The 27,173-nt window shown below is 33.4% G+C and overlaps 1 protein-coding gene across 1 annotated transcript in view; it reads left to right on the plus strand.

Moving 5' to 3' along the window:
* Window positions 1-27,173, plus strand: part of LOC149800094 (protein timeless homolog) — an 89,481-nt gene that overhangs the window by 54,815 nt on the left and 7,493 nt on the right. The window contains exons 8-13 of the mRNA XM_089958350.1: window positions 881-1,323; window positions 6,386-6,455; window positions 9,523-9,632; window positions 17,280-17,393; window positions 19,214-19,320; window positions 25,333-25,525. Of these exons, the coding sequence (XP_089814476.1) occupies window positions 881-1,323; window positions 6,386-6,455; window positions 9,523-9,632; window positions 17,280-17,393; window positions 19,214-19,320; window positions 25,333-25,525 (1,037 nt within the window). The remainder of the gene's footprint in view (window positions 1-880; window positions 1,324-6,385; window positions 6,456-9,522; window positions 9,633-17,279; window positions 17,394-19,213; window positions 19,321-25,332; window positions 25,526-27,173) is intronic.

Genomic DNA, 27,173 nt, shown 5'->3' on the forward strand with positions numbered 1-27,173 from the left:
TGGACAGGAGATGGTTGTAATTCTTCTGTCCAAAGGGGGAGACCACTGTTGTTTTAATCCTTCCCAGGTGGGCAAACTTAACACACTTTTATTGATAAAAGCAAGCTTGGTAAGGCTGAATTTGAGAGATATTTGTGATACTTATAATGTATTGGGTAATTGTTATCATAAAATGCTTTAAGAATACTAATTATTGCTACATCCCAGTCTGGTAAGTCATTTTTATGATATGACAACCTTTCTCAAAGTAAACGTTGTGTGATAAATCAACTCTAGATGTGATTAGGTGCTTATGACTGCTAGTAGCCTGTACTAAGTGATTCTTGGCTTCATGGGTTTCAACCATTTCTTGTAAATGGTAAAGTGTCCATTCAGTTTTACCTGATTAAGTTTGTATTGCTAATAATAGTAACTTCAAGGTCTTTATAAAATTAGTAACAAAGTATAGATCCACTGGCCTTTCAGATCAGTTTTAAATGTCCAGATAGGCAACTAAAAATATGTAAATAGTTAGATCTGAGTGTACTTATTTTATCTCTGCTAGATATTGATCCACTAAATTAAATGCAACAATAGTGGAAAATGCTTTTAAAAAAGAAATCACAATAATTTCTCAAAAAATGTTTCCAGCGTAAATATAAAATTCTATAATGACATATAAAGAAAGGAAAATGTTGAAGAATATTAAAAAGATATTTTGAGCAGTATGTTTAGAAATGAAAAAAGGACCATGTTTAGCAATATTACTGAATTTATGCTCTTCCATTTGATTGTATATATATTAGTTTTAGTTTGCTGCAACCCTCCAGACCTTTATTTGCTTTCAGTACTTCAGTGATAACAAGTCTAAAGAGTTCATTATCTATTCACCTATTTTCAGCTGGATTATTTTCCCAATCATGATGAAGATTATGAGGATTTGGATATCGGTGTTTTGGGGAACTCGGACATAAGCAATGACACGTGTGAGGATTTAATCACATCTGGAACTCAGGAGATGGAGAGTTCTGGTTCACCCTTCCATAGTGAGTCCTCAACCTCTCAGCCAGAGGAGCAGAATTCTGTAGATTCTATGTCAATGGAGAGTGATGTGGCAGGATTTAAAACCGACTGCTATAAATTAGATGAGATGGAAGATAGCCAGCTTTACAGGGAACTTGAGTATTCAGGCAGGGATCAAGAGGACAACCTTTTGACATCAGTCTCAATAAGTGGCTCCAGAAAAAGGGTGTCTGAAAAGGGAACTTGCCTCAGACAGTCATCTTGTGATTCAGATCTTGAGTCACATGACACTGAGTCATGTTCTAATATCACGTTTTACAAGTAAGAGTTCTTTCCCCACATTTAATGTAAAAAGTACATTTCAAAAAGAGAGTTAGTTTACTTTATGTGATTTTTTTATGTTGTAAATGAGGAAGGTTATAAACTATACTCTTCTGTAGGACACCATGTCACATTGTTATAAAAGGTAATGCAAGAAGAGGCAAAGCAACCAAAGCTGCCCTTGTTTTCCTTGAGAAGATTCAGTGTGCTAACTTTATTCATTATGGAAATCGGGATAATCAGTATACTTGGCAAAATATGTGGAATGAAAACTATACGAATTTCATAATATCAAACACATTATTGAAAAGTAGTATTCGTTACGTTCAAAATGCAGCTGAGGTGATGATATATTGTGTCTGTGACATGAATGATGAACTTGGACCAGATTACATACCATACCAGTGGCAACTGACCAGCAGAACACATTTTTGTCAAGTGTACTGACTTCACTCTAAATTTTGATAAAACTTGGCATTTTTATATTTAGTGGCATTATGTTTTACCAGTTTGGGTTAAACTTTTAAAAAAATGGCATTTTTGTATTTATTGGCGTTATGTTTTACCAGTTTGGGTTAAACTTTAAAAAAAAATGGCATTTTTGTATTTAGTGGCATTATGTTTTACCAGTTTGGGTTAAACTTTTAAAAAATGGCATTTTTGTATTTAGTGGCATTATGTTTTACCAGTTTGGGTTAAACTTTAAAAAAAATGGCATTTTTGTATCTAGTGGCATTATGTTTTACCAGTTTGGGTTGAACTTTAAAAAAAATGGCATTTTTGTATCTAGTGGCAGCATCTTTTATGTTTGGATTCAAAGCTTTGTGTGTGTGAGCATGATACATTCAACAAATATGAATGAATTTTGACTAACCACAATTTGCTGATTAAGATAATTCATCATCAGACATAGTTTTACACCTTGGAAGTAATGATTTTGCTTGGAACGTGTGTTAAAGATTTTCACTAAATATATGTTTTTGAGTTGAAAAGTTTTACAAGTGTCCACAGATGTTTTGTACCCCACTCCACAAAAAATCAATATTGTACCTGAATTCCATTCATTATACATTATGTTACCAATATAATACAAGTCTTGCTTGAAAGTTGGAATCAGCCACTTCAAATTTGTTACATTTTGTTTTAAATTTAGGCACTTTCAAATATAAATTTGAAGACAAAAATACAAATGTATAGTGTGAAAAGAATAGTGAAATATATCCAGTTTTGTCCTTAAAAGGACCATGTAGTGGACTTTTTGATGTTAAATATTGTTTTGTTTTCTTCAAAGTATGCACAAGTTCGATATCTCACATGGCACTGTTAAGAACAGGCTCAAATTGGGAAAAATCCAATGTATTGCACAGGGCACAAATCATCAAGTTGATTTATAAATAATACTCATGGAAATTTCTTTCAGTTATATTAGTTACCTTTAAAAAGACGTTAAATTATATTAGTTACCTTTAAAAAGACATTCAGTTATATTAATTACCTTTAAAAAGACATTCAGTTCTATTAGTTACCTTTAAAAAGATGTTAAATTATATTGGTTACCTTTAAAAAGACATTCATTTATATTAGTTACCTTTAAAAGACATTCAGTTATATTAATTACCTTTAAAAAGACATTCAGTTATATTAGTTACCTTTAAAAAGACATTCAGTTATATTAGTTACCTTTAAAAAGACGTTAAATTATATTAGTTACCTTTAAAAAGACATTCAGTTATATTAGTTACCTTTAAAAAGACATTCAGTTCTATTAGTTACCTTTAAAAAGACGTTAAATTATATTGGTTACCTTTAAAAAGACATTCAGTTATATTATTTACCTTTAAAGAGACATTCAGTTACATTAGTTACCTTTAAAAAGACATTCAGTTATATTAGTTACCTTTAAAAAGACATGTTCATCAGAACATTGTAATTTTTTATTTTGAAGACCATTTCAAGTTTGTAAGCCATCACATGGCAAGAATCATCTCATTTTTGGTCCTTCAAAGATAATGGACTTCTTGCCAGAAGAGAATATGTTTAAATCCTAGCATCAGACCAAGTCTGGATCAACTACTGTGCTATGTCCCTGTGCTCATTACTTTTTCTTCACTTTAGGTGTTTTTATATGATGTTCTTGTACTGCCTGGCCATAAAACACTACACTAAACCAAACAAACTACCTAGGCTGTGTTCTCACCATATGTTTTTTAAACTGTTGGTCTGGAGTAGGTGTAAAATAATGTTTCTGGTTACAAGGAAATTACTACACAAGACTATAAGTATTCGGGTTATCTAATTTACAGCATCATGATATTAATAAGTAGAGAAAAACTAACATGTTTTAATGGGAAATAAATATTCTAAAGGTAATATGGTTATTACAAATATACAATTAGGCCAATAAAAGATGTGTGATTCCTTTTGCACTGACTTTAAAATTAGGGTAGGGAGGTATCTTTAATTTAAAAAAAAAAACAAAAAAAACAATATATGTTATGATTAGTATATATAATGTACTGGGACAAACTGGCTCAATTAGATGTACAAATAAATTTCACAATTTTTTAATTTTTTATTTTTTGTAAAGATTCCCTTGGGGGGGAAAATGCTAGGTTTGGCAACAAAAAACAAGGACAATCAGCATACTGGAAACACATATTTTTCTTATGGCTTTATCAAAATAATAATGTAGGAATCATCTACTCTGTAAGTTGCAGTAGTTTTATTTTTTGTAAATCTTAATGTATGAACTTAATTTGATGTTATAATCCTTCTCAGTCTTATTTTTTATTTATTGTCATTATCTTTATTGTTCTTTTTTTAACTCTACTGGTTTTAGACCAGAAATGTTTATGGGATGGCCTATTGTGTGTCCATTGCACAAGTTAAGGCTGTTTTTCAATGAATTACTTTTAGGATTGCTCTAAAACTTTACACACACCTTTATTCCATGGTTTAGTTGGTCCTGAATGAAAATACTGTTGCTCAGAAATTAATATCCAGCTATTTTGAAAATTTTATCACTCTTCCTCCTGAATGAATGAATGATCATATTGAGCCATAGTTTTAAATCAAAGACATTCCAGTCCTGCTGAAACTTATGATTTGACTGCAAGTCTTACAGAAATGATCCTTAAGTTACAGACGTATGAATTAATGGCAGACATTTTGAAAATATATCTTTACAGTCAATCTTGATGCTGGCTTATTCATGTTTGATCCAAATCCAGATTTCATGTTTGATCCAGATCCAGATTTCATTTTTGATCCAGATCCTGATCTCATGTTTGATCCGGATCCAGATCTCATGTTTTATCCAGATCTAGATCTCATATTAGATTCAGTAGAGTTCATCAGGGAACCAGTTTAACTAGGCAGGATTACCTCAGACATTTTAAACTGCCAATCGTGTCAAACTGTTGCTTATGCAGCATCATCAAGAAATGGCATCTATTAGGTGAAACCATTATGTTGAAGATGAAGAAAGATGATAAGCCTCTTTAAAAGTTTAAACAGTCAGCACAGAAGTAAAAAAAAAAAATCATCCAGATTCTTGGGTTAAAAGGCAGGAAAGATAATAATTATTTTGATTGGACATCATATGTTGATTTGAGTATGACTCGTGGTAAGAGAGATGATAACTCTCACAACATCAAACGTCAAGATAAGCACCAAGAGTATGTCAGGTTGGGAAAATAAGCTAAAACCCTTTGAGTTCCATGAAGTTTGGAGCTTTAGTTTAATTATGGCCTAGGTGTACTTTTCACATGTTTTAGTTGAACATTATTTTTACCTTTCTCTTTATCATCCTGTGATCACACTTTCAACCTGTTTAAAGCATATTTTTAAGTCACCAGTCCTTAATGAAAATTGCTCCTATTTATGGAAAAATATTGAATGCCTTACTGATAAAGTCTTGTTATCATTGGCAGGTCAGGACTTCTTATCATTTGTTGTTGATTCTAAATGAAAATGATGCTTGTCTGATATTCATTATAGCTACAGTGGCAGCCATCTTGAAAATCTATCTGATATCCAGTATGGCTAAATGGCAGCCATCTTGAAAATATATATGATATCCAGTATGGCTACAATGGCAGCCATCTTGAAAATCTTGTTATCACCAATCTTAGTGAATGGAAAGTCATACAAACTGTTTTCACCAGAAGACTTTGTATTATGTATAGTAGGTTCTAAATAAAATAAATGGACATCCAATGTGGCCATGGCAGGTATCTTAACACTCTCATTAAAATAGCTCATCACGAATGGACGATCATGGGGATTTTCTAAAGGACTTTATCAGTGTATGCTGTGGTCAGTTGTAACTCCTGATGTATTCTTTTGTTTATTCAAAGTTTTTAAATGGCATTTATAGTCAGTGTTATAAAGCAAGCATATGATACGTGAATAAGAACTACTTTATGTAGAGGGTAATAGTTTTAAAATGACCACTACTTTATTATACTGCCTGTAGGCAGAGACAATCAGAGATACAAATTTTGGCTCTGTCAACATTCATGCCATGGTCAGAGAAGACAGTGGTGTGTGTACTGCTGGTTTTATTTCCACTTGGATTTCTTTCGGAATGTTGATTTTATTTGGTTCTGAATGTGAACCAAATAAAGCCCAAATGAATAGGGCTATTTCATTTGGACAGTATCACAAAAAGCCATCTTGTTTGTGAATCACCTCTTGTGAGGGTGTCTGTGTGCATTTGGTATGAATGGTTAATGTTTTTGATCACAATCTTAATTATGAATTTGTCAGCACATGCAGTGTAACCAGTCATACCAGTTTTTAAGTCAGATACTCATCTGTATGATGCATATTGCAAAAAAATGGCTGAATTCACAACCAGGAGATGTGACAGGCATTGATATTTGTGAAATATTTGCTTGTTATTTTGACAATGCATCATATGGACAGATCTTTCATATTTGAGTCGGCCATGTATAATTTGTTTGCAGTGGTGATGCGTAAACAGCCTAGATTGAACTATGAACATTCATTTATTCATGCCATGAAATAAACAAATTTGAATTAATCTCACGTTTTTCAGAGAAAAGATCTCCACATTCACAATTCGATTTACAGCTAAAGGATTTCCCTGTCTTGCCCACAGTTTCATGGTATGTATAGAAACTGTTTCAGTGTTTTTGTATATCTTTGGATGGACGGATGTGCATACATATGTATGTATGTGTGTGTGTGGGGGGTGTGTGTGTGTGTGTGTGTGTGTGTGTGTGTGTGTGTGTGTGATAATGTAGCATTTACATTTATTGCACCTTAGCACAAATAGTGGCTGTATGGCTCCAACTAAACATAAAGTTTTAAAAATGTGAAAAAAGATTTCACAAAAATTTGGAAAGATAAGCGATTCCAAAATGTATGTAAGCATGAAGTACAGCGAGAGAAAATATGAAATATAAGAAGTTAAAGTTCTGTGCAATGTATATATAAAATAAAAGATAAAATAACGATTATAAAATCATTCAGATATAACCAGGACTATAGTACTTTAAATTTGCCTAATTGATAGTTCAGGTCTGTATTGGAAAATGTGAAAATACAGTACTCATTAAAACACTGTCTATTGGAGGCATAGAGTATACAGTCTTCAGTTCATTTCAATTAGTGAAAATACAGTACTCATTATAACACTGTCTATTGGAGGCATAGAGTATACAGTCTTCAGTTCATTTCAATTAGTGAAAATACAGTACTCATTATAACACTATCTATTGGAGGCATAGAGTATACAGTCTTCAATTCATTTCAATTAGTGAAAATACAGTACTCATTATAACACTGTCTGTTGGAGGCATAGAGTATACAGTCTTCAGTTCATTTCAAGGAGTGAAAATACAGTACTCATTATAACACTATCTATTGGAGGCATAGAGTATACAGTCTTCAGTTCATTTCAATTAGTGAAAATACAGTACTCATTATAACACTATCTATTGGAGGCATAGAGTATACAGTCTTCAATTCATTTCAATTAGTGAAAATACAGTACTCATTATAACACTATCTATTGGAGGCATAGAGTATACAGTCTTCAATTCATTTCAATTAGTGAAAATACAGTACTCATTATAACACTGTCTATTGGAGGCATAGAGTATACAGTCTTCAGTTCATTTCAATTAGTGAAAATACAGTACTCATTATAACACTATCTATTGGAGGCATAGAGTATACAGTCTTCAATTCATTTCAATTAGTGAAAATACAGTACTCATTATAACACTGTCTATTGGAGGCATAGAGTATACAGTCTTCAGTTCATTTCAAGGAGTGAAAATACAGAACTCATTATAACATTGTCTATTGGAGGCACAGAGTATACAGTCTTCAGTTCATGTCAAGGAGTGAAAATACAGAACTCATTATATCACTGTCTATTGGAGGCAAAGAGTATACATCAATTAACTGGTTTCATGGAGTGAAAATACAGTACTCATTAGAACACTATTGCAGGCAGAGTATATATCTCTGAATTAATTTCAAGGAGTGAAAATACAGTACTCATTATATCTCTGTCTATTGGAGGCATAGAATATAGTCTTCAATCATTTCAAGGAGTGAAAATAATAGTATTCATAATAATACTGTCTGTTGGAGGTATATAATATAGTCTTCAATTCATTTCAAGGAGTGAAAATAATAGTATTCATAATAACACTGTCTATTGGAGGTATATAATATAGTCTTCAATTCATTTCAAGGAGTGAAAATAATAGTATTCATAATAGCACTGTCTATTGGAGGTATATAATATAGTCTTCAATTCATTTCAAGGAGTGAAAATAATAGTATTCATAATAACACTGTCTATTGGAGGTATAGAATATAGTCTTCAATTCATTTCAAGGAGTGAAAATAATAGTATTCATAATAGCACTGTCTATTGGAGGTATATAATATAGTCTTCAATTCATTTCAAGGAGTGAAAATAATAGTATTCATAATAGCACTGTCTATTGGAGGTATATAATATAGTCTTCAATTCATTTCATGGAGTGAAAATAATAGTATTCATAATAACAATGTCTATTGGAGGTATAGAATATAGTCTTCAATTCATTTCAAGGAGTGAAAATAATAGTATTCATAATAGCACTGTCTATTGCAGGTATATAGTATAGTCTTCAATTCATTTCAAGGAGTGAAAATAATAGTATTCATAATAGCACTGTGTATTGGAGGTATATAATATAGTCTTCAGTTCATTTCAAGGAGTGAAAATAATAGTATTCATAATAACACTGTCTATTGCAGGTATATAATATAGTCTTCAATTCATTTCAAGGAGTGAAAATAATAGTATTCATAATAACACTGTCTACTGGAGGTAAAGAATATAGTCTTCAGTTCATTTCAAGGAGTGAAAATAATAGTATTCATAATAACACTGTCTATTGGAGGTAAAGAATATAGTCTTCAGTTCATTTCAAGGAGTGAAAATAATAGTATTCATAATAACACTGTCTATTGCAGGTATATAGTATAGTCTTCAATTCATTTCAAGGAGTGAAAATAATAGTATTCATAATAGCACTGTCTATTGGAGGTATATAATATAGTCTTCAATTCATTTCAAGGAGTGAAAATAATAGTATTCATAATAACACTGTCTATTGCAGGTATATAGTATAGTCTTCAATTCATTTCAAGGAGTGAAAATAATAGTATTCATAATAGCACTGTGTATTGGAGGTATATAATATAGTCTTCAGTTCATTTCAAGGAGTGAAAATAATAGTATTCATAATAACACTGTCTATTGCAGGTATATAATATAGTCTTCAATTCATTTCAAGGAGTGAAAATAATAGTATTCATAATAACACTGTCTATTGGAGGTAAAGAGTATAGTCTTCAGTTCATTTCAAGGAGTGAAAATAATAGTATTCATAATAACACTGTCTATTGGAGGTAAAGAATATAGTCTTCAGTTCATTTCAAAGTGTGTAAATACAGTACTCATTATAACAATATCTATTAGAGACATAGAATATACAGCCTAAGAATGAAAATGTCTTGTAATGAAGTACACTAGGCAGATATTTTTATTATACAGATTTGGTTCCATTACCATGCCCACCTTGCAATGATGGGACCTATAATGAGGGAATGCCATATGATGGTTAACAGAAACAGTTAATAGAAGTCTATTTATATCGTTTGCAGCATATTATTGCCTCCCCTTGCAAAGTGACAGTAGATGAGACCTATGTACTATGGGCTATTGGCTTTTTTACCAAGTTTGCCAGAAAAAATGTTTCCTTCTTAGATATCAAGTGAGTAACAGTTTTTTTATGTGTGTTCATAAACAGCAAGAGAAGGCAGTCTGATTAAAATTTACATCTTATTATCATTACATCTGACAGACACCAATAATGGTTCATGTTGACCTTTGGTATTCTGATCCGCATTTTTTTTGTGTTAAAAATTGTAAGACTGTTTTTACTTTCATAAATATAAAAGATGTTTTCTGATTAGTGAATATAATGGTCACATGACCTCATACGGTGTCTTAAATTTAATCAGATTGCAAGAATTGGTATCACTTTTGTTATGACTTGAGGTCTTAAATTAAGTAACAGAAACAGTGAAACCAACAATTTAAGTAATATCAACAAACAATTTATTCTTATAAGTTACAGAGGAAAAATTTAAGATACAAGGTGTTGTGATTTAAATCCCAAATAACCCTACATTTTTTATCACATGTCCAAAAATATACAATGTTCTGAATGAATTCCAGTAGTCTTAAATGTCCTGATGTTCCACATTGATACAATTCAGAATGTCTTTGAAGAGTTCTCAGTAATTCCAGAATAATGCGCTAATCCAAAGTTAATGAGCACTTAGTAATTCCAGTAAATAATTTAAATAACTAATTTCTCTCAAATTTAGAGGCCATTTGTGTAAATAAATCTGATACAAAAATTATGCTTTGGAGGTCACAGTGTATGGGGGTATTCTTGTCTATGTAGACAGTTCCATTAGTTGTAACAGATGTGTTGATCTAGAGGCCATAGGGGTAGAAAGTATCTGGATCAAAGTAACCCATGCCCAGTCAAAGCCAATATTCTAATGTTCAGTTTACAGGCCACCTAGATCCACAGCTGATTGGATTGATAGATTTGAGGTGCAAATTCAAAAAGCATTACAAAATTAAAATTTAGAAACTGTCATATTAGGAGATTTTAACATTAACTACATGAAAACTCCACCATTAACATGGATAAGTAACTATTAAACTTACAACTTTACTCAATTAATTAACACCCCAACTAGAGTAACAGATAAAAGTGCTACTATCATTGATCATACATATACTAATAAACCTGAAAACATAAGTGAAATTAATGTGCCAGTATATGCACTGAGTGACCACTACCCAGTCTGTATAACTAGACATGTTCTGAAATCATCTAAAAATGGTCAACACATTGAAATACAATACAGGGACTTCAAACAGTTTGATGAGGAAATGTTCTTAAATGATTTAGATTGCAAACCCTTCCAATCTGTCTGCAACATAGCTGATGTCAACACTGCTTTAGACAAATGGTATCAGATGTTCAGTGCAGCCTTAGACAAGCATGCCCCAATTAAAACAAAAAGGGTTAAACACCAAATTACACCCAAGTGGATTACCCCTGAGGTCAATGAGGCTAGGCACCTAAGAGATAATTTCCACAAGAAAAAAGACATGAAAAGCTATACAAAGTGGAGGAATAAAACTAAGCACCTGATAGATAAGGCAAATGAGAACTTCTATAAACAAGCTATTGATGAAAGTAAGAGTACCAATACATTGTGGAAGCATCTAAAAGAGCTGAACCCACCCAGTAACAGTTGTCTTCCCCCTAGACTTAAGCAAAATAATGATATAGCAACATCTGTACAAGACATTGTGGAAATGTTCGACAATTTCTTCATAAGCATCTCCAGTAACAGTATTGAGAACCAGACTAACATCCCAATTGAACTTGATGCTCTTCTGTTATTTATAAGAGCTAAAATTCCTGATGATAAATATTTGTCAATAGCTAATGTTAGTGAAGCAGATGTTTTTGATATGCTAATTAAGCTGAATATTAATAAATCCTCTGGATTGGATGGTATTGGTCCACAAATTCTTAAAATTGCTGCACCAATAATAACAAAGTCACTAACGCATATCATTAACTTAAGTATAATGAGTGGTAATTTTCCAGAAGCACTGAAATGTGCAATTTAGGTTACACCTATCTTTAAGAAAGGAGAAAAGGAGGATCCGGGAAATTACAGACCAATATCAATTCTATCTGTATTGTCAAAATTAGTTGAAAAGCATTTAGCCATTCAGGTCCATAGATTTTTTGAAACATACTCTCTATTTCATAAAGCACAATCAGGATTTATAAAGTACCACTCATGCCAAACAGAGCTTCCCAGATTAATTGATCTTTGGCTGAAGGAAATTGATAATGGACATATGAATGAATTGCCCACTGAACTTAGACACAAAGACACAGTGATCACATTCAAGAGGGCTCTCAAAACTCACTTATTTCGACTGCAAGAACAAACTTAAAGACCTAATAATGTTTCCTACCTTAAATATTCTCAGCATGTTTTTTAATGTTTTCTAATTTCATGGTGTTTGTTTTTGTAATCATTATATGTTTTTTATCTTATAGGTGTTGTCTAATGTTGTAAAGCGCTTAGAGCTTCTAAAGATTAGGCGCTATACAAGGTCCTCATTATTATTATTATTATGACTGGGATTGTTCTCCTTGACTTCAAGAAAGCCTTTGATCTTGTTGATCATGAAATTCTGCTGCAAAAGTTGAACTGTTACAGATTTGACAATCCTTCTTTAAACTGGTTTAGATCATACATAAACCAAAGGTCTCAACAAGTAAGCATTGGGTAATATTAGCTCTCAAACTCAAACAATTCATTCAATTCATTCAGGGGTCCCTCAAGGCTCAGTTTTGGGCCCTCTCCTCTTCCTTATCTATATCAATGATCTACCATTAATTAATGAATCCACAAATACAGATTTGTTTGCAGATGATGCAACCTTGTATGCATCTAGTTCTGATACTGAAGTTATCCAAATGAGATTAAACTCAGACCTTATTAGAGTCCAAAACTGGGCACAACAAAATAGGATGGTAATTAATGAAGGTAAAACAAAATGTTTGATTTTGGGGACATCACAATAGCTACACAAATCAGGAAACCCTGGGAACTATCTCATGCAATAAATAAACATCCATTAGAAAATGTCAAAAATGAAAAGCTTGTAGGTGTGACCGTAGATAATAATTTATTATGGAATGACCATATTGATAAGGTTTGTAAAATACTGTCATCTAAAATTGCCCTACTTAGCAGAATCGAGAAATATTTACCTATGGAAACTCGAAATCTATACTACAAGTCATATATTCTTTCAACAATGGATTATTATTCAGATGTATGGGGAAACAGCTAAATCTGAGCTTGACAGGATTTATAAACTTCAGAAACGATCAGCACCCATAATTTTAGATACATATGTTGATCATCCCACAAAAGCATTATTTACAGAACTCAAATGGTTCACAATATATGACAGGATAGATTTTCACAAGGCAGTTCTTTTATATAAATGTCTACATGGAACTGCACCAGAGTATCTTCAGGACTTATTCAGACCTTTTTCAACATAATACCAGTTGAGATCAATATCACATGGAAACCTTCTGCCACCAAAACCAAGAACAGAACAATTTAAAAAGAGCTTCCAGGACTCTGGTACACTTATGTGGAACAAGCTTCCACTACATGTACACTCCGCTGAAAATATTAGAGCATTTAAGAAGAGATATCATGAGCATGTATGTGTTTCTAACAGATAATGGAATTTAGTATTTTAATTCTAAACATGTTAAAATAAACTGTAATTATTGCTATCTTCATATACTGTGCATTGTTATACTATCCTTAGAGGGCCTCAAGGCAGAATAGTCCTTGACTAATGAGTCACCCTCTATAAATAAAGCATTATTATTATTATTATTATTATTATTATTATTATTATTAGGTAAATCTGATACAAAAATAATGGTTTAGAGGTCACAGTATAGGTAAATCTGATACAAAAATAATTTTTTAAGGTAATGGTGTAGGTAAATCTGATACAAAAATAATGCTTTAAAGGTTTCTGTGTAGGTAAATCTGATACAAAAATAAAGGTTTAGAGGTCACAGTATAGGGAAATCTGATTTTAAAGAAATGGCTTAAAGTCATGGTGTAGGCAAATTTGATAGAAAAATATTAGTTTAAAGTCACTGTAGGTAAATGTGATACAAAAATAATGGTTTACGGTCATGGTGTAGGTAAATCTAATACAAAAATAAAGGTTTAATGTCATGGTGTAAGTGAATTGGATACAAAAATAATTGTTTAAGGTTTTAGTGTTGGTAAATCTGATACAAAAATAATGGTTTAACTTCATGGTTTAGGTAAATCTGATACAAAAATATTGGTTTATGGTCATGGTGTTGGTAAATATAATACAAAAATAATGTTTTAGAGGTCATAGGGTAGGTAAATCTAGTACAAAATTAATGGTTTAAGGTCATGGTGTAGGTAAATCTAATGCAAAAATAATGCTTTGGAGGTCACAGTGTAGGTACATTTGATACAAAAATAATGGTTTAAGGTTATTTTGTAGGTAGATCTGATAAGAAAACTGGTTTTTTAGGTCGCAGTGTAGGTAAATCTAGAAAACTGGTTTTGAGGTCGCAGTGTAGGTAAATATGATACATAAGAAATGGTTTAAGGTCACAGTGTAGGTAAATCTGATACAAAGATAATGGTTTAGAGGTCACAGTTTAGGTAAATCTGATACCAACAAAATGCTTTTGAGGTCACAGCTTAGGTAAATCAGATACAAAAATAATGGTTTAGAGGTCACAGTGTAGGTAAATTTGATACAAAAGTAAAGGTTTAAGGTCATGGTGTAGGTAAATCTGATCCAAAAAATAATGGTTTACGGTCATGGTGTAGGTAAATCTGATCCAAAAAATAATGGTTTACGGTCATAGTGGAGGTAAATCTGATACAAAAGTAATGTTTTAGAAGTCACTATGTACGTAAATCTAATACAAAAATAATGCTTTAAAGGTCACGGTGTACGTAAATGTGATACAAAGATAATGGTTTAGAGGTCACAAGTTTAGGTAAATCTGACACCAAAAAATTGCTTTTGAGGTCACAGCTTAGGTAAATCTGATACGAAAGTAAAGGTTTTTGGTCATGGTGTAGGTAAATCTAATGCATAAATAAAAGTTTACAGGTCACAGTGTATTTAAATTTGATACAAAAAGAATGGTTTATAGGTCACAGTTTAGGTAAATCTGATACAAAAGTAAAGGTTTAAGGTCATGGTGTATGTAAATCTGATACCAAAATAATGGTTTAGAGGTCGTATTGTAGGTCAATTGGATACAAAAACAATGGTTTATACTCAGTAAGCCTAGTCCAAGGCAACATGCCTGGACTATATCAAGACCCCATAAGGCTTTAAAATGGCAAAGATATTTTGTGCCCCAGTATTGGTCATGAAATTACACAGTAATTCATAATACCCTGGTAAAACAGATATTTGAAATTGCATAGGTCAAGAGATGGAGTTTCACTAATGGTCTTGAAGATCTTTGATTAAAGATAATAGTATACATTGACTGCAGTAGTGTGCAAGTTCAGAAATCATTAAAAATATAATTTTCATTGATTTATGAGCATTTGCTCAAGTACTAAAGAAAAGTGAGGGCATTGGTGTTAGCACTGGCATCCCCCTTCCTAAAGTTTTATGGCTAGCTATAATTACTAGTTCACCTAGCTGTAAGTGACCTGATGCTGTGACAATGTGTCTGTTGTTTATAGTCCTTTGTTCTCTTTGTACCCATCAGCAATGCTTTCAGAAAGCACTACACCAATTTCAGCCAAACTTGGTAGACAGCCTCTTGGGTTTTCAAGTTTATACCAATGATGTCAATCCATATTCAAATAAGGTCACCATTGCTAACAACAACACAAATTTAAATGAACTGTACCAATCCATTTGCTGAGTGGTTAGATTGTTCACCTTGGATGCAGGAGGTCGCAGGTTCGAACTCTAGCCAAGTCATACCAAAGACTTATTTAAAAAATGATACTTGCAGCTGCCTCGCTTGGCGGTCAGCATTAAGAGGCTAGTGTTAGAACTGGTTGATCTGGTGTCAAGATAATGTGACTGAGTGGGACATAATGTTGCATGTCTGCAGCATGATGTCCCAGTGCTAGACATCACTATAAACTGTCACACTGATAACATCACAGCAATTTGACTGAATTTTTTTTAAAGCTACACACAAAAATCCAAATCACACACACACACTCATATAAACTGTTGAACAGAATTGGACCATATCTGAGAGAAAGGATCTTGGCATAAAGGCATAGCTGCCAACTGTCACGATTTTGGCATGAATTTCTCAACTTCTTCAGCGATTCACAGATTCATGCCCCATGCACACAAAAAACATGATTTCTCCAATTCTCAACTATTTTAAAATTTAATAAAATAACTGATTTCCCATTAAGCGCTAGTCGTGATATCGGCAGTTGCTGAAACGGTCCGGTAGTGCTGGTCGCAGTATTAGTGGAAGTATAGCTGATTGGTACAGTTGGCCCAGTAGCAAGCATTTTAGCATATTTTAATCTATATGTATAAGAATAGTTGTACAAATGCTTTTGAGAGAAACTGGGGCCTAACCAGAATTTTGCTCTGCACATGCGCTGCAACACTGATTTGAATTACCATTCAGCATTGCATCTTGAAAATGTCTTCACCAACAAGGAAAAAGAAATGTATTACACAAAAAGTGAAGTTTAGTTTGGAATACACAAAAAATTGTCAGTGCATTCAGCCATCAAACACCGATATACATCATGCTTTTTGCACACAGTGTGCCACAGATTTCAGCATTGGGCATGGTGGCAGAGATGATGTGAGGAAGCACATTCGTAGCAAAAAGCACATAGAGGTTGGAAAAATTAAGAACTCGCAGCAGATTTAGCTCTGGAATATTTTGAGCCATTGATGGAAGACCTGCAAGCTAACACTGAAGCATTGTTTGTGAATTTTCATGTTGAACACAATCTACCTTTATCAGCTGGAGACTATGCTAAACATTTGTTCCGACAAATATTCCCAGACTTGAAGATTGCTTCACATCAGAATTCACTTAATTTTATCCCCATTTTCACTAATTGCAAGTGTGGAGGGTTGTAAAGGGCTTTGCGATTGTTTACAAATTATTCCAAAACCAATGTAAGATATAGCCACCAGTGCTACAACAAGAATAACCATTGCAAGGCATTTTCTAAAATTGACAGAACTTGATTTACTGGTAACCAAATTTGGCAAATAACATGAAAGACTTCCATGTTTTGTTCAAATGTTGCCGATTTGCCATTAAATATGGCTACTGTTACTAAATATAGACACTTAAAATACCTCACAAAAAATAATGATCAGAATCTTCTAAATTTGACAAAAAGTATTCTTTTTTTTAGAAATGATGCCAATCTGCCATCCAGTATAGTTACTGTTGCCAAATACATACAAAAATTTAAGCTCCTTGCATCAAATCAATGCCTTCAGTATTGGGAAAATGATGCAGATGATTATGATGCAGATGTCCACGAAAAATATACATCAAGCATCCTGCGGACAGTTTCTTGGCCAATGGCTATTGCATTACTTTTTCATTCAAATGTCGGCCAAGTGGTTGATCTCAGACAACCATTTCCTCATGTTGTAATACTTGAAATCATCAACCTTTTTTCTCCTTCAAAAGCTTAAGATTTATTGAATTAAACAGAAACTATTTGTATGCTTCTTTATCTTTTAGGCCAATTTTTACCAGTGACTTGTATGGTTTCTTAGTATTTGAGGCAGTCAAGAGCAATGAAGAGCTTCTAGTTTTTCAAAAGGACCCAAATAAAAGAGCACTCATCTTAAGAAGGTAAGACTGACCATTTACTGACCAGTACAAATTATCAACAGGTAAAATGCATTTCAGCTGCTTTAAAATTTGCTACCTACTTAAGATCAGGCCTCGTAGACATTTTATTATTTGAACAGAAATATTTTGTTATGAATTTTCATGAAGGTTGCTTGCAGTATGAAACAAACAGTGGTCTTGTGGAAATTTAATAAATTAAAATGACAAGTACTGAACCTAGTCATTATAGTCATGGATGTTTATAAAAGTAAATGATCATGACAGTTGTTGGAAAGAATGACAAAATTGTTGTGACTTCATCAGTGCACCCTTTAAGGATGTATCTTCTGTCTTTCTATGTAGAGTGATTTAGCAAGCAAAGTATATGAAAGACATATTTTCAGAACATTTCTAGACAGAAACAATATGAGAATAAACTCCATGGATTTGAGACATTAAATAATGGAACACTCCTTTAAATGTCCTGACATAACTGCAGTGTTCTGCTTGGTAATTGTTGAATTATCTTCCCTTTCTTTGTCAAGCTGTGTCAAAAGTTTGATTAAGATGTTCATTTTTTGTGATGGTGAGGAATTGATAGAATCGACGAAAATAACCAAGCATTTTATCAGTGGAATATGGGTCACTATTAGTAGAAAAAAAACAATGGTGCAAATTTACATAACCAAAACTTGCATAAAACGTTATGGTACTGATAATATCACTCATAACTCAGAACATTAAATTAAGAATAGTTTTTCCTGGGCGGTCAAACAATTCTGTGGAACTAATGTTCCTGCTTATCTGTCATCTTTTGTTTATATGGCCCTTAATTTTTAAAGCTTTTTGAGAATAAACTCAAAAAGTATTTGACAATCTCTAAACTATTTTAAAACAATGGTAGAATGGTAAAACTTTCAAAAATGTTCTTAAGTTTTATGCATGATTTCATTGACATATATGTAATCTCAATTTAATATCCAATTATGGGGAGTTCAGCTCAAGTTTAATTGCATGGTCTACAAGATTTTTAATCCAAGCCCTGGTGAGACAAGTTCTTTTTTTTTTAAATTCTGAGTCCTGGTGAGTTGTTGTTGTTGTTATAGGGTTTAACGCCATTTTTCAGCACAAGATTGGCTATACATGGCAGCCAGTATTAATGGTGGAGAAAGAACCCGGGAAAACCCCGGAAAGAACCACCGACCCACGAGAAGCTACCAGCAAGCTTTCTCACATACCCACATTAACTGAGCCCAAGACTCGAACCCACGCAGACCGGTGAGATGGCAGTGATCGGGACGGAGAGCACTTTAGACCACTCGGCCACTCGGGGCCCCTGAGTCCTGGTGAGACATTGTTTTCATAAATCTAAAGCTTGGTCAGACAGGTTTTTATCTTTAAGTCTGAAGCCTGGTCAGAAAAATGTTCAAATGCATGGTCTAGTTAGCCAAGTGTTTTTGATCCTAGCCCTACCGCACCAGTGGCCTAGTGGTTAGAGCATCTGCCTTGGAAGTGGGAGGTCATGGGTTTGAACCCTGGCAGAGTAATACCAAAGATTTTTAAAAAAATGCTACTAACAACTGCCTCGCTCGGCATTCAGATTAAGAGGTTAGTGTTAGGACTGGTCAGCCAGGCGTCAGGGTAATGTGACTGGGTGGGACATCATGCTGCATGTCTGTGGCATGATTCCCCAGTGCTAAACATCACTAAAAACTGCCACACTACAGACATTGTAGCAATATGACTGAAAAATTGTTAAAGCTACGTTAAAAAGCCTAATCACACACACACTGATCCATGCCAAATTCAGAGTTTTAATTTTAAAAATCCTTTTGCTTTAGGCTACACTTGGCCATTATTGGACTGCGAGAGATGATAAGAACACTACAGTACTTCAAGAAACAGAATCTGGAGGAGCATGATAAGCTGTATCTGGAGTGTTTACAGTGTAAGTCACAAATTAATTCATTATTTCAATGTGAATCTTAATTTATAAACTTCATTTAATCTTGTATATTGTAAACTCTGGATGTAATGAAGCCAGAGTCCACAAATCATATCATGATAATAAGTTACAAAGTATTAAATAAAGCACCAAAAGTGTGCTTTGTAAAAACTGATACATTTGTCAAACAAGTTGTGGTGGAAGCTGAGCATAACAGTGACTTTAGCATCCGTCTTTCTTTATATCCATCCACTCTCTAGATTAACCTCAGTTTTAAAGCTATTTGCTTCTTTTTATCTAACTCTCTTCATTTAAGAGTTTAACGTTTTTTTCTGAGTTTATTGCGGTATAAACTGTCAGTTGCCAATTGACACAGCAAACTGTGTGAGTCGGCAACTGACAGTTTATACCACAATAAACTCAGAAAAACGTTAAACTCTTATAATTGAAATTTCAATTATTCATTATGTTATTTTGTTAGCATCATTAAAAAATAGAAATCTTAATTGAGTGTAGTAATACATTTGGGGTTTTTCTGTTACGTGTAGCTATTTATAGCACTTGGGATTGTCCTGCTTGATCGTAATAAGGTCATCATTATACCAGTCCTTCAACCAATGGAAGCCAAATTTATTCAATTATTTGTTTAAAAAAATATAAGAATGTTGTTTTCCTTTAATGCTTACTTTGTGTCTGCCTTCACTGGCAGTGTTTATCTTATGCTGTACACATGACTCTATTTATAGAAGTGGAAAAGTAGTTCTCCTTACAGTTCATACAGAAATGAACGCAATTCATTTTGATCACCTGGTAACATTCTGACCAATGGAAATGTTACTTTCCTGTACCAGCTACTGCCATTGCAATTATATATAGAATAGAGCTTGTGTGCAGGTTTTCACATACAGGCCTTGGCCATCTTCTTGTGTTTCTTTATCATTGTTTATTTTCATGGGGCTTAATTTTATCATTTTGTAAATGAAAGAAAAAAAATTGTGTGTACTTACATTCATGGTTTTGCCTGTCAAAGTTTTCGTATTAGATATTTAATTTAGTGGTTTTACCTACACAAAATAAAGAATACAAAAGAATAAACTAGGAAGATTCAAACAGCCATCACTTGTATGGTGAAAACAATGCCACACATATATGAGCACAAATCTAAATGAATAACAGCTTCAGTTAAATTTTGCTTTTAAGTCACTTTCTCATGCATTTTGTGCCCATGAGATAATCAGCCTGGTATGTTGATATTTCTTGGTGAGTACAACATCATGGCAGCCAGACAAATAGGTCACTATGACTTGACTTGATGTTCCATTGAGATTGGATTAGTTTATCTTCCCTTCTCCCCACCCCCATTCAGCAAATGAAGTGGGGAGCGGCTGTTGGAGTCACATTGTCATTGCATCCATCAGTCACACTTAATAATTTAATTTAATATCTCCTAAAAAATATGTGCTTTTGCATCACAACTAAACACTATGTTTTATGAAGATGGAGTTTGTCTAAGTGGCATTTTAAGAGTAATATCCACTTATATTATAAATTACATCCATTCATCCAACCAGTTTGTCTCCAGTTAATATTCATGAAACCTGGTATACATGAATTTTATGACAATAGTGTTAAGTTTAAGATTCAAACTAGTACCGTATTTTCCAGCGTATAAGTCGATACTTTTTGACTTGAAAGTTCGGTCTTTGTCTTATACTCCGAATCGACTTATATATGGATTGTGTCATTGAAATTGCATCAACTTATATATGGATTACAGTATCCGGTATGCTATTGACATTGCTGTATAAACGGCATAATTGAAAACAGGTCACACAGAAGTACAAATTCATGTTAAATTACTATGTCAATAAATTGTCATAAACTAATATGACTGCGTTTATATTTGTAAGTTTTGTCATTATTTATTTTGCATTCTGCCTGGTTCTTCTTATTTCTCAAACATAAAATAAAAGAAAACAATTTACCTTACCGGTAAAAACTTCATCGGGCCGCATAGCACACTTACGGTCTATACTCTGTAGTGTACTGTACTAATTCAAAGCATATTGTTTGTTCCTGAAAAAAAAGATATGAAATAACTGGTCCATTAATATTTGATTTTCCAGTATAATGTTGGACACATATGAGCAATTACCGGCATAGTTTTTTCATTGATCCAATTGATCCTACAAAGGGATGTAATCCATATTAACTCGAGCGTTCTATGATTATTTATAAAATAATGTAGATCATGCATTCTACTGAATCCCCCAAATCATATGTTTCTAATTGTATTTGACAAAGTTTCTCAAATAAATTAGGTTTAAACTACACTAAAATCAGATATATAGATGGACTACCAGTACTCATAGATCATCAGTGATCCATGATTTTTAGTTTCGCAATTCAGTTTAAAGCAAATTGTAATGTCAACACTTCACCTATATACATTCTTAACCAGCTGATGATTCGGTGTCTCTCTTTGATTATACCGGTTGTTGATAAATTGGTCTTTGGTTTCCAACAACAGTCAAAGCCAGTTGCCGCAATTGTTTAGACCTTGATATTGGCTTTAGCTACCGATACTAGTTACCATATTGCCGGTACCCCATTGTTCTTTATCATTAATCCACATCAATTATGCTACCCGTTTTTAATATCAATGGGATTAAGTACAACAGGAAATGATGCCCACTCCCTTCTCTAGATGTAAATAATGAATTTAGCCATGGGCGTTGTTTTCATTGCTATAGTACGGGCACATTTTAATGAGTTCAGTATATTTTGATCAATCTTTTCAGTCATAATCATTCATATAAATATCCCCGTACAAATCATACAACTTATCTCACAATGCCTCCCATCAAATCACGCAAGTCTTACACAGCGGCTTTTAAGCTGGAAGTTGTAAAGTTCGCTGAAAAGAAAGGTGGGAATATGGCTGCTCACAGGAAAAGTGAAAAATGTGTCCGGGATTGGCGTAAAGCTAAGGTTGCATTATGCACTACAAAAAAAACAAAGAAAGCAAATCGTGGCTGCAAAGCAAGATGGATTAATAATGAGGATAAATTAGAAGAATATGTTTTGACACAACGTGCCCGCGTGTCGTGGAATGAACTCTGTTGATCTCAGACTCAAGGCAAAGGAAATCGCAACTGAATTAGGAATTGAAAGTTTTAGTGGAAGTGTGTCATGGTGTTATAGGTTCATGCAAAGAAGGGGACTTAGTATAAGACAACGCACTACTATGGCACAGAAACTACCAGTAGACTTTCTGGAAAAATTGAACAATTTCCATGAGTATGTCCAAGACAAGATTAAGACTGACAATTTTGAAATGTCTAACGTGATAAACATGGACGAAGTGCCGTTAACATTTGACATTCCAATGTACAGAACAGTTGAGCTTAAAGGATCTAAGACTGTTACTATTAGGACAACAGGTCATGAGAAGTCAAACTTCACTGTAGTTCTCTCCTGTAGTGCCGATGGCGGAAAGTTGCCCCCAATGCTGATTTTTAAAAGAAAAACTATGCCAAAGGAGAAATTCCCCAGTGGAATAATGATTGAAGTAAATCCAAAAGGATGGATGGACAATACCATGATGGGGAAGTGGTTAGATAAATGTTTCGCACATCGAGTTGGTGGATTTTCGAAACTAAGAAGTCTCTCCTCATTATGGATTCTGTGCATGCACACATCAGTGCCGAGACAAAGTTGAAGATTAAAACCAAGAACACATCATTAGGCATCATCCCAGGTGGTATGACAAAGTTATTACAACCACTAGACATTTCCGTTAATTGATGTTTCAAGGCTGAGCTTCGGAAATTGTGGGAACATTGGATGATGGCAGGTGACCACAGTTTCACAAACACAGGACGTATGCGGCACGCTACATATTGCCAGGTTGCGCATTGGGTTAAGGATGCATGGGACAGGGTTCCTGAATTGGCTATTGTAAATGGCTTTGCTAAAGCAGAAATTGTGAGCAGGATAGAGAAGCCAGATGAGGATGATGAGCCAGATGAGGATGATGAGATGGAGACAGACGATAATGAGAACATTTCTAATGATATGAGCCCCGATATAGCTGCCATTTTTCATTCCGATACGGAAGACGAAGACTTCAAGGGATTTTCAGATATTGGAGATGATTAATTTTATTTTCTTAATAATATGTATTATAAAACTGTAAATTTGTGTAAATTTGATACTGCATTTCACAGATATGTTAAAGTATAATAAAAAGTATTTTTATTTATATTTTGTTTGCAACTTTTGTTTTCTGTCTCCTCATTTTCTTCACATTTCTGATTTCCCTATGAATTGCCTTATTTCCCTATTGTTAGCCTCACTGAGTTTATCTCATCTGTTGAATTTTGTACTCAAGATTGGTTTCAACTGGAAGGAATAATCATAGCATGCACAGCCACGTAGCTCTTGTTGCTGTTGTTGTTTTGGGGCTTAACGCCATTTTTCAGCACACGATATGCTATACATGGCGGCCAGTATTAATGGTGGAGGAAGAACCCGGGAAAAACCCGGAAAGAACCACCGACAACCGACCCACGAGAAGGCTCTTGTTGCAATGGATATCATAATTAAAACAGATATGGTTTAAACTAAACTAAAATCAGATATATTGTGAGTGCGCGCATGCTTGTGTGTGTGCGCACGAGAGAGAGAGAGTGAGAGATGAAAAAAATTGTCCGTGTACAAGATTGTTCTTTTATTCAGGGCGGTTTTTATTTGTAGCTTTTGCAAAGAGAAAAAAGACGGTATTTTGAGTTACCTGACGATTGTGATAATCCTCATGTATTACGAGCCTACTATATTCCATTATCAATAAACACCTCTAAATCAACAATTCATTCTTGTTTTAATTACGATGTACATTGTCACAACAACCACATGGCTATGCAGTGTTATTTACACGGTAATTAAACATGCTTAGCGCTTTGGCTATAATTGAAACCAGATTGAGGGCAAGAATCGACAGAATAGGTCAAATAAGCGAGGCTGCCAGTAGGGAAATGAGGCTTTTTTTAGGGAAATGAAAATCTGTCAACGTTTTATTGAAGTCATTGTCCATACAAAATTTGTTATAAGGACAAGAGATCATACCCATTACTTTGTATTCGAACTCGCCGATAAAGATAATAGTGGGGTATATCATTGAATAGATTAGTAATAAAACGTTAATTATATCCAAGTCCAAACAGAACAAACACTTAAAAAATAGTATACCGGTATGTATATATATATATATATATATATATATATATATATACGAATCGATTTAACGGAGTCCGTGACTTTCAAACTTACGATAGAAAATGACAAGTTTGTATAAGTTACCTTCGTAACTACAGGTAATAAAATGAACAACAACATGGATGTGCTTTCAATTATAATAAAACAAGCATGGACTGTTTATTCAGCTGTGTCAATTGATAACAAAATATAGCAGTTCAGAAGTAAAATCACAAGCATGTTAGCATCGGTAATGCAATTTCACGATTGCCAGTAATATGGAATACCATACAACGATATCATCACTATTCATGCAACCGGAAGTTACTAGTATAAAATACAAAGCCAAGTTATTGACCTGGCCTCGTCTTATATTCCGAATCGACTTATATATGGACGAAGGATGGAAAATTTACAGAATTGGTCAATTCGACTTATACTCCGCATCGACTTGTAGGCCAGAAAATACGGTACTTTTTTAGCTACCTCCCAGTGTTTGTAAAACAAATTTCACTTCATAACTCCTTAACCATTTTAGCTATCTTTACAAGACCTGAAACTTTCTATGTACTTATATCATGCCAAGATGTCTTGTAAAACATATGCAGTCAGTAGGAAGAAATTAAGCATTCGGGCCTAAATTTACTGTTCACCTGCTAATACATTTCTTAATAGGCAAATGCTAGGCACTTGAGTGACCTTTGGCCAACTTGGGCCTCTTGTTATGTAGCATTTATTTGTGATCTTTATTTAAAACAGGTGAATTAGCACAGATGGGTGACTTGCGGCAGTGTTTCCTATTGTTGATTCGTCAGTATGACCCAAATGTCCACAGTCTAATGTTGTTGACAGACATAATCGTGACTAATCACATGTGTCTGTTACTTTGGGAGGAATGGATCACCAGAAAATCCTGCAGTGATAAATTCAGTATGCTTGATCATGTGAAACAGTAAGTAACAACAGTACTTATTTCCTGTACATCTTTTATGGGCTGGAAAGTTAAAACAAAATGCACACATACCTAGTGTTTCGGTGAAATTTTAAATAAAATCCTTGACTTAGAAAGCTTTTGGAGTTGCATAATGTTTAACTTGTCCCTGGCTACCGGGGAATTGTTTGCAGCTCTAGCAAATGGAAAATTATGCCCCATATATATATATATATATATATATATATATATATATATATATATATATATATATATATATATATATATATATATATATATATATATATATATATATATATATATACATACATACATACATACATATATATATATATATATATATATATATATATATATATATATATATATATATATATATATATATATAACCAGAACTAAATAAATTTTACATAATAATTTGTAAAATCTTTGGTATCCATTGAAATATTATGAAACACTCTGGATTTATTTGAATGTAAGAAGGTATTTAACCTATAAGAGAATTTGTGATTGGGGGCTGCCAGTAATGTTCCATGATGCTAGCAATTTTCCATAATGCTAGTAATTTTCCATGATGCTAGTAATTTTCCATAATGTTAGTAATTTTCCATAATGCTATTAATTTTCCATAATGTTAGTAATTTTCCATGATGCTAGTAAGTTTCCATAATGCTAGTAATATTCCATACTGTTAGTAATTTTCCATGATGCTAGTAATTTTCCATAATGCTAGTAATTTTCCATAATGTTAGTAATTTTCCATAATGCTAGTACTTTTCCATGATCCTAGTAATTTTCAATAATGTTAGCAATTTTCCATGATGGTAGTAATTTTCCATGATGGTAGTAAGTTTCCCTAATACATCACTCCCTTGATAACTCACGCACATCAGGGTCCAGAAACATCGACCGCACTATAAGTGAGGTGCGAGTTATCGAGGGACCTATAAAATAAGCCCAAAACCAATAAAGTGATCGACGACATAAAGGAAAAATAAGGAGGAGGGGGTAGGCAGATTATAGTGTTGCATACTCACTTTATAATCGGGTTGAGATTAACTGTGAATATATATATATCTTCATAACGGTGTACTTTGTTTATTATTTACCACTTCACACATTGTGTACTATGTCACTAATTTTATGTTGAATTGGATACATTCTAGTTTTATTGTTTGATCCAAATTAGATGTTTTTTTTATATACAAAAGATTGACTCTTTTCGAGAAACAGTGTTGATCGAACAATAGATAGATAGATAGATTTGAATGCGATAGAAGTAAAATGGAAAACAAAAAACAAGGGTTAATCAGTACTAATATATTTAATGGGTCTACAAATTTAAAACAAAGTAAATTAGAACAAGTCAGTACTTGCTGTTTGTGCCACGCTTGACAAATATCAATTCACTTTTTGAAAACATCAGTTAATTTTTTTGTGTGTTACTCCTTGGTTCTCTGCCGCCGAGCAAAATCCCTCAGATTTTTCAACTGCATGAGCTTTATGTAGTCAACATTTTGGGTCTCCAGCCACCTTATGGCAATATAAAAAGATTTGATTGCTTCATGTGCAGAGGGGGGAGGTGGTACAACATCTGCATCTGCATCACTTTCAACACTTGTGGTAATCCAGTTAGAATCGTCTTCTG

This window comes from Sinohyriopsis cumingii, chromosome 5, assembly GCF_028554795.1.
Source record: "Sinohyriopsis cumingii isolate HCF-2022 chromosome 5, ASM2855479v2, whole genome shotgun sequence".
NCBI classification, from domain to species: Eukaryota; Metazoa; Mollusca; class Bivalvia; order Unionida; family Unionidae; genus Sinohyriopsis; species Sinohyriopsis cumingii.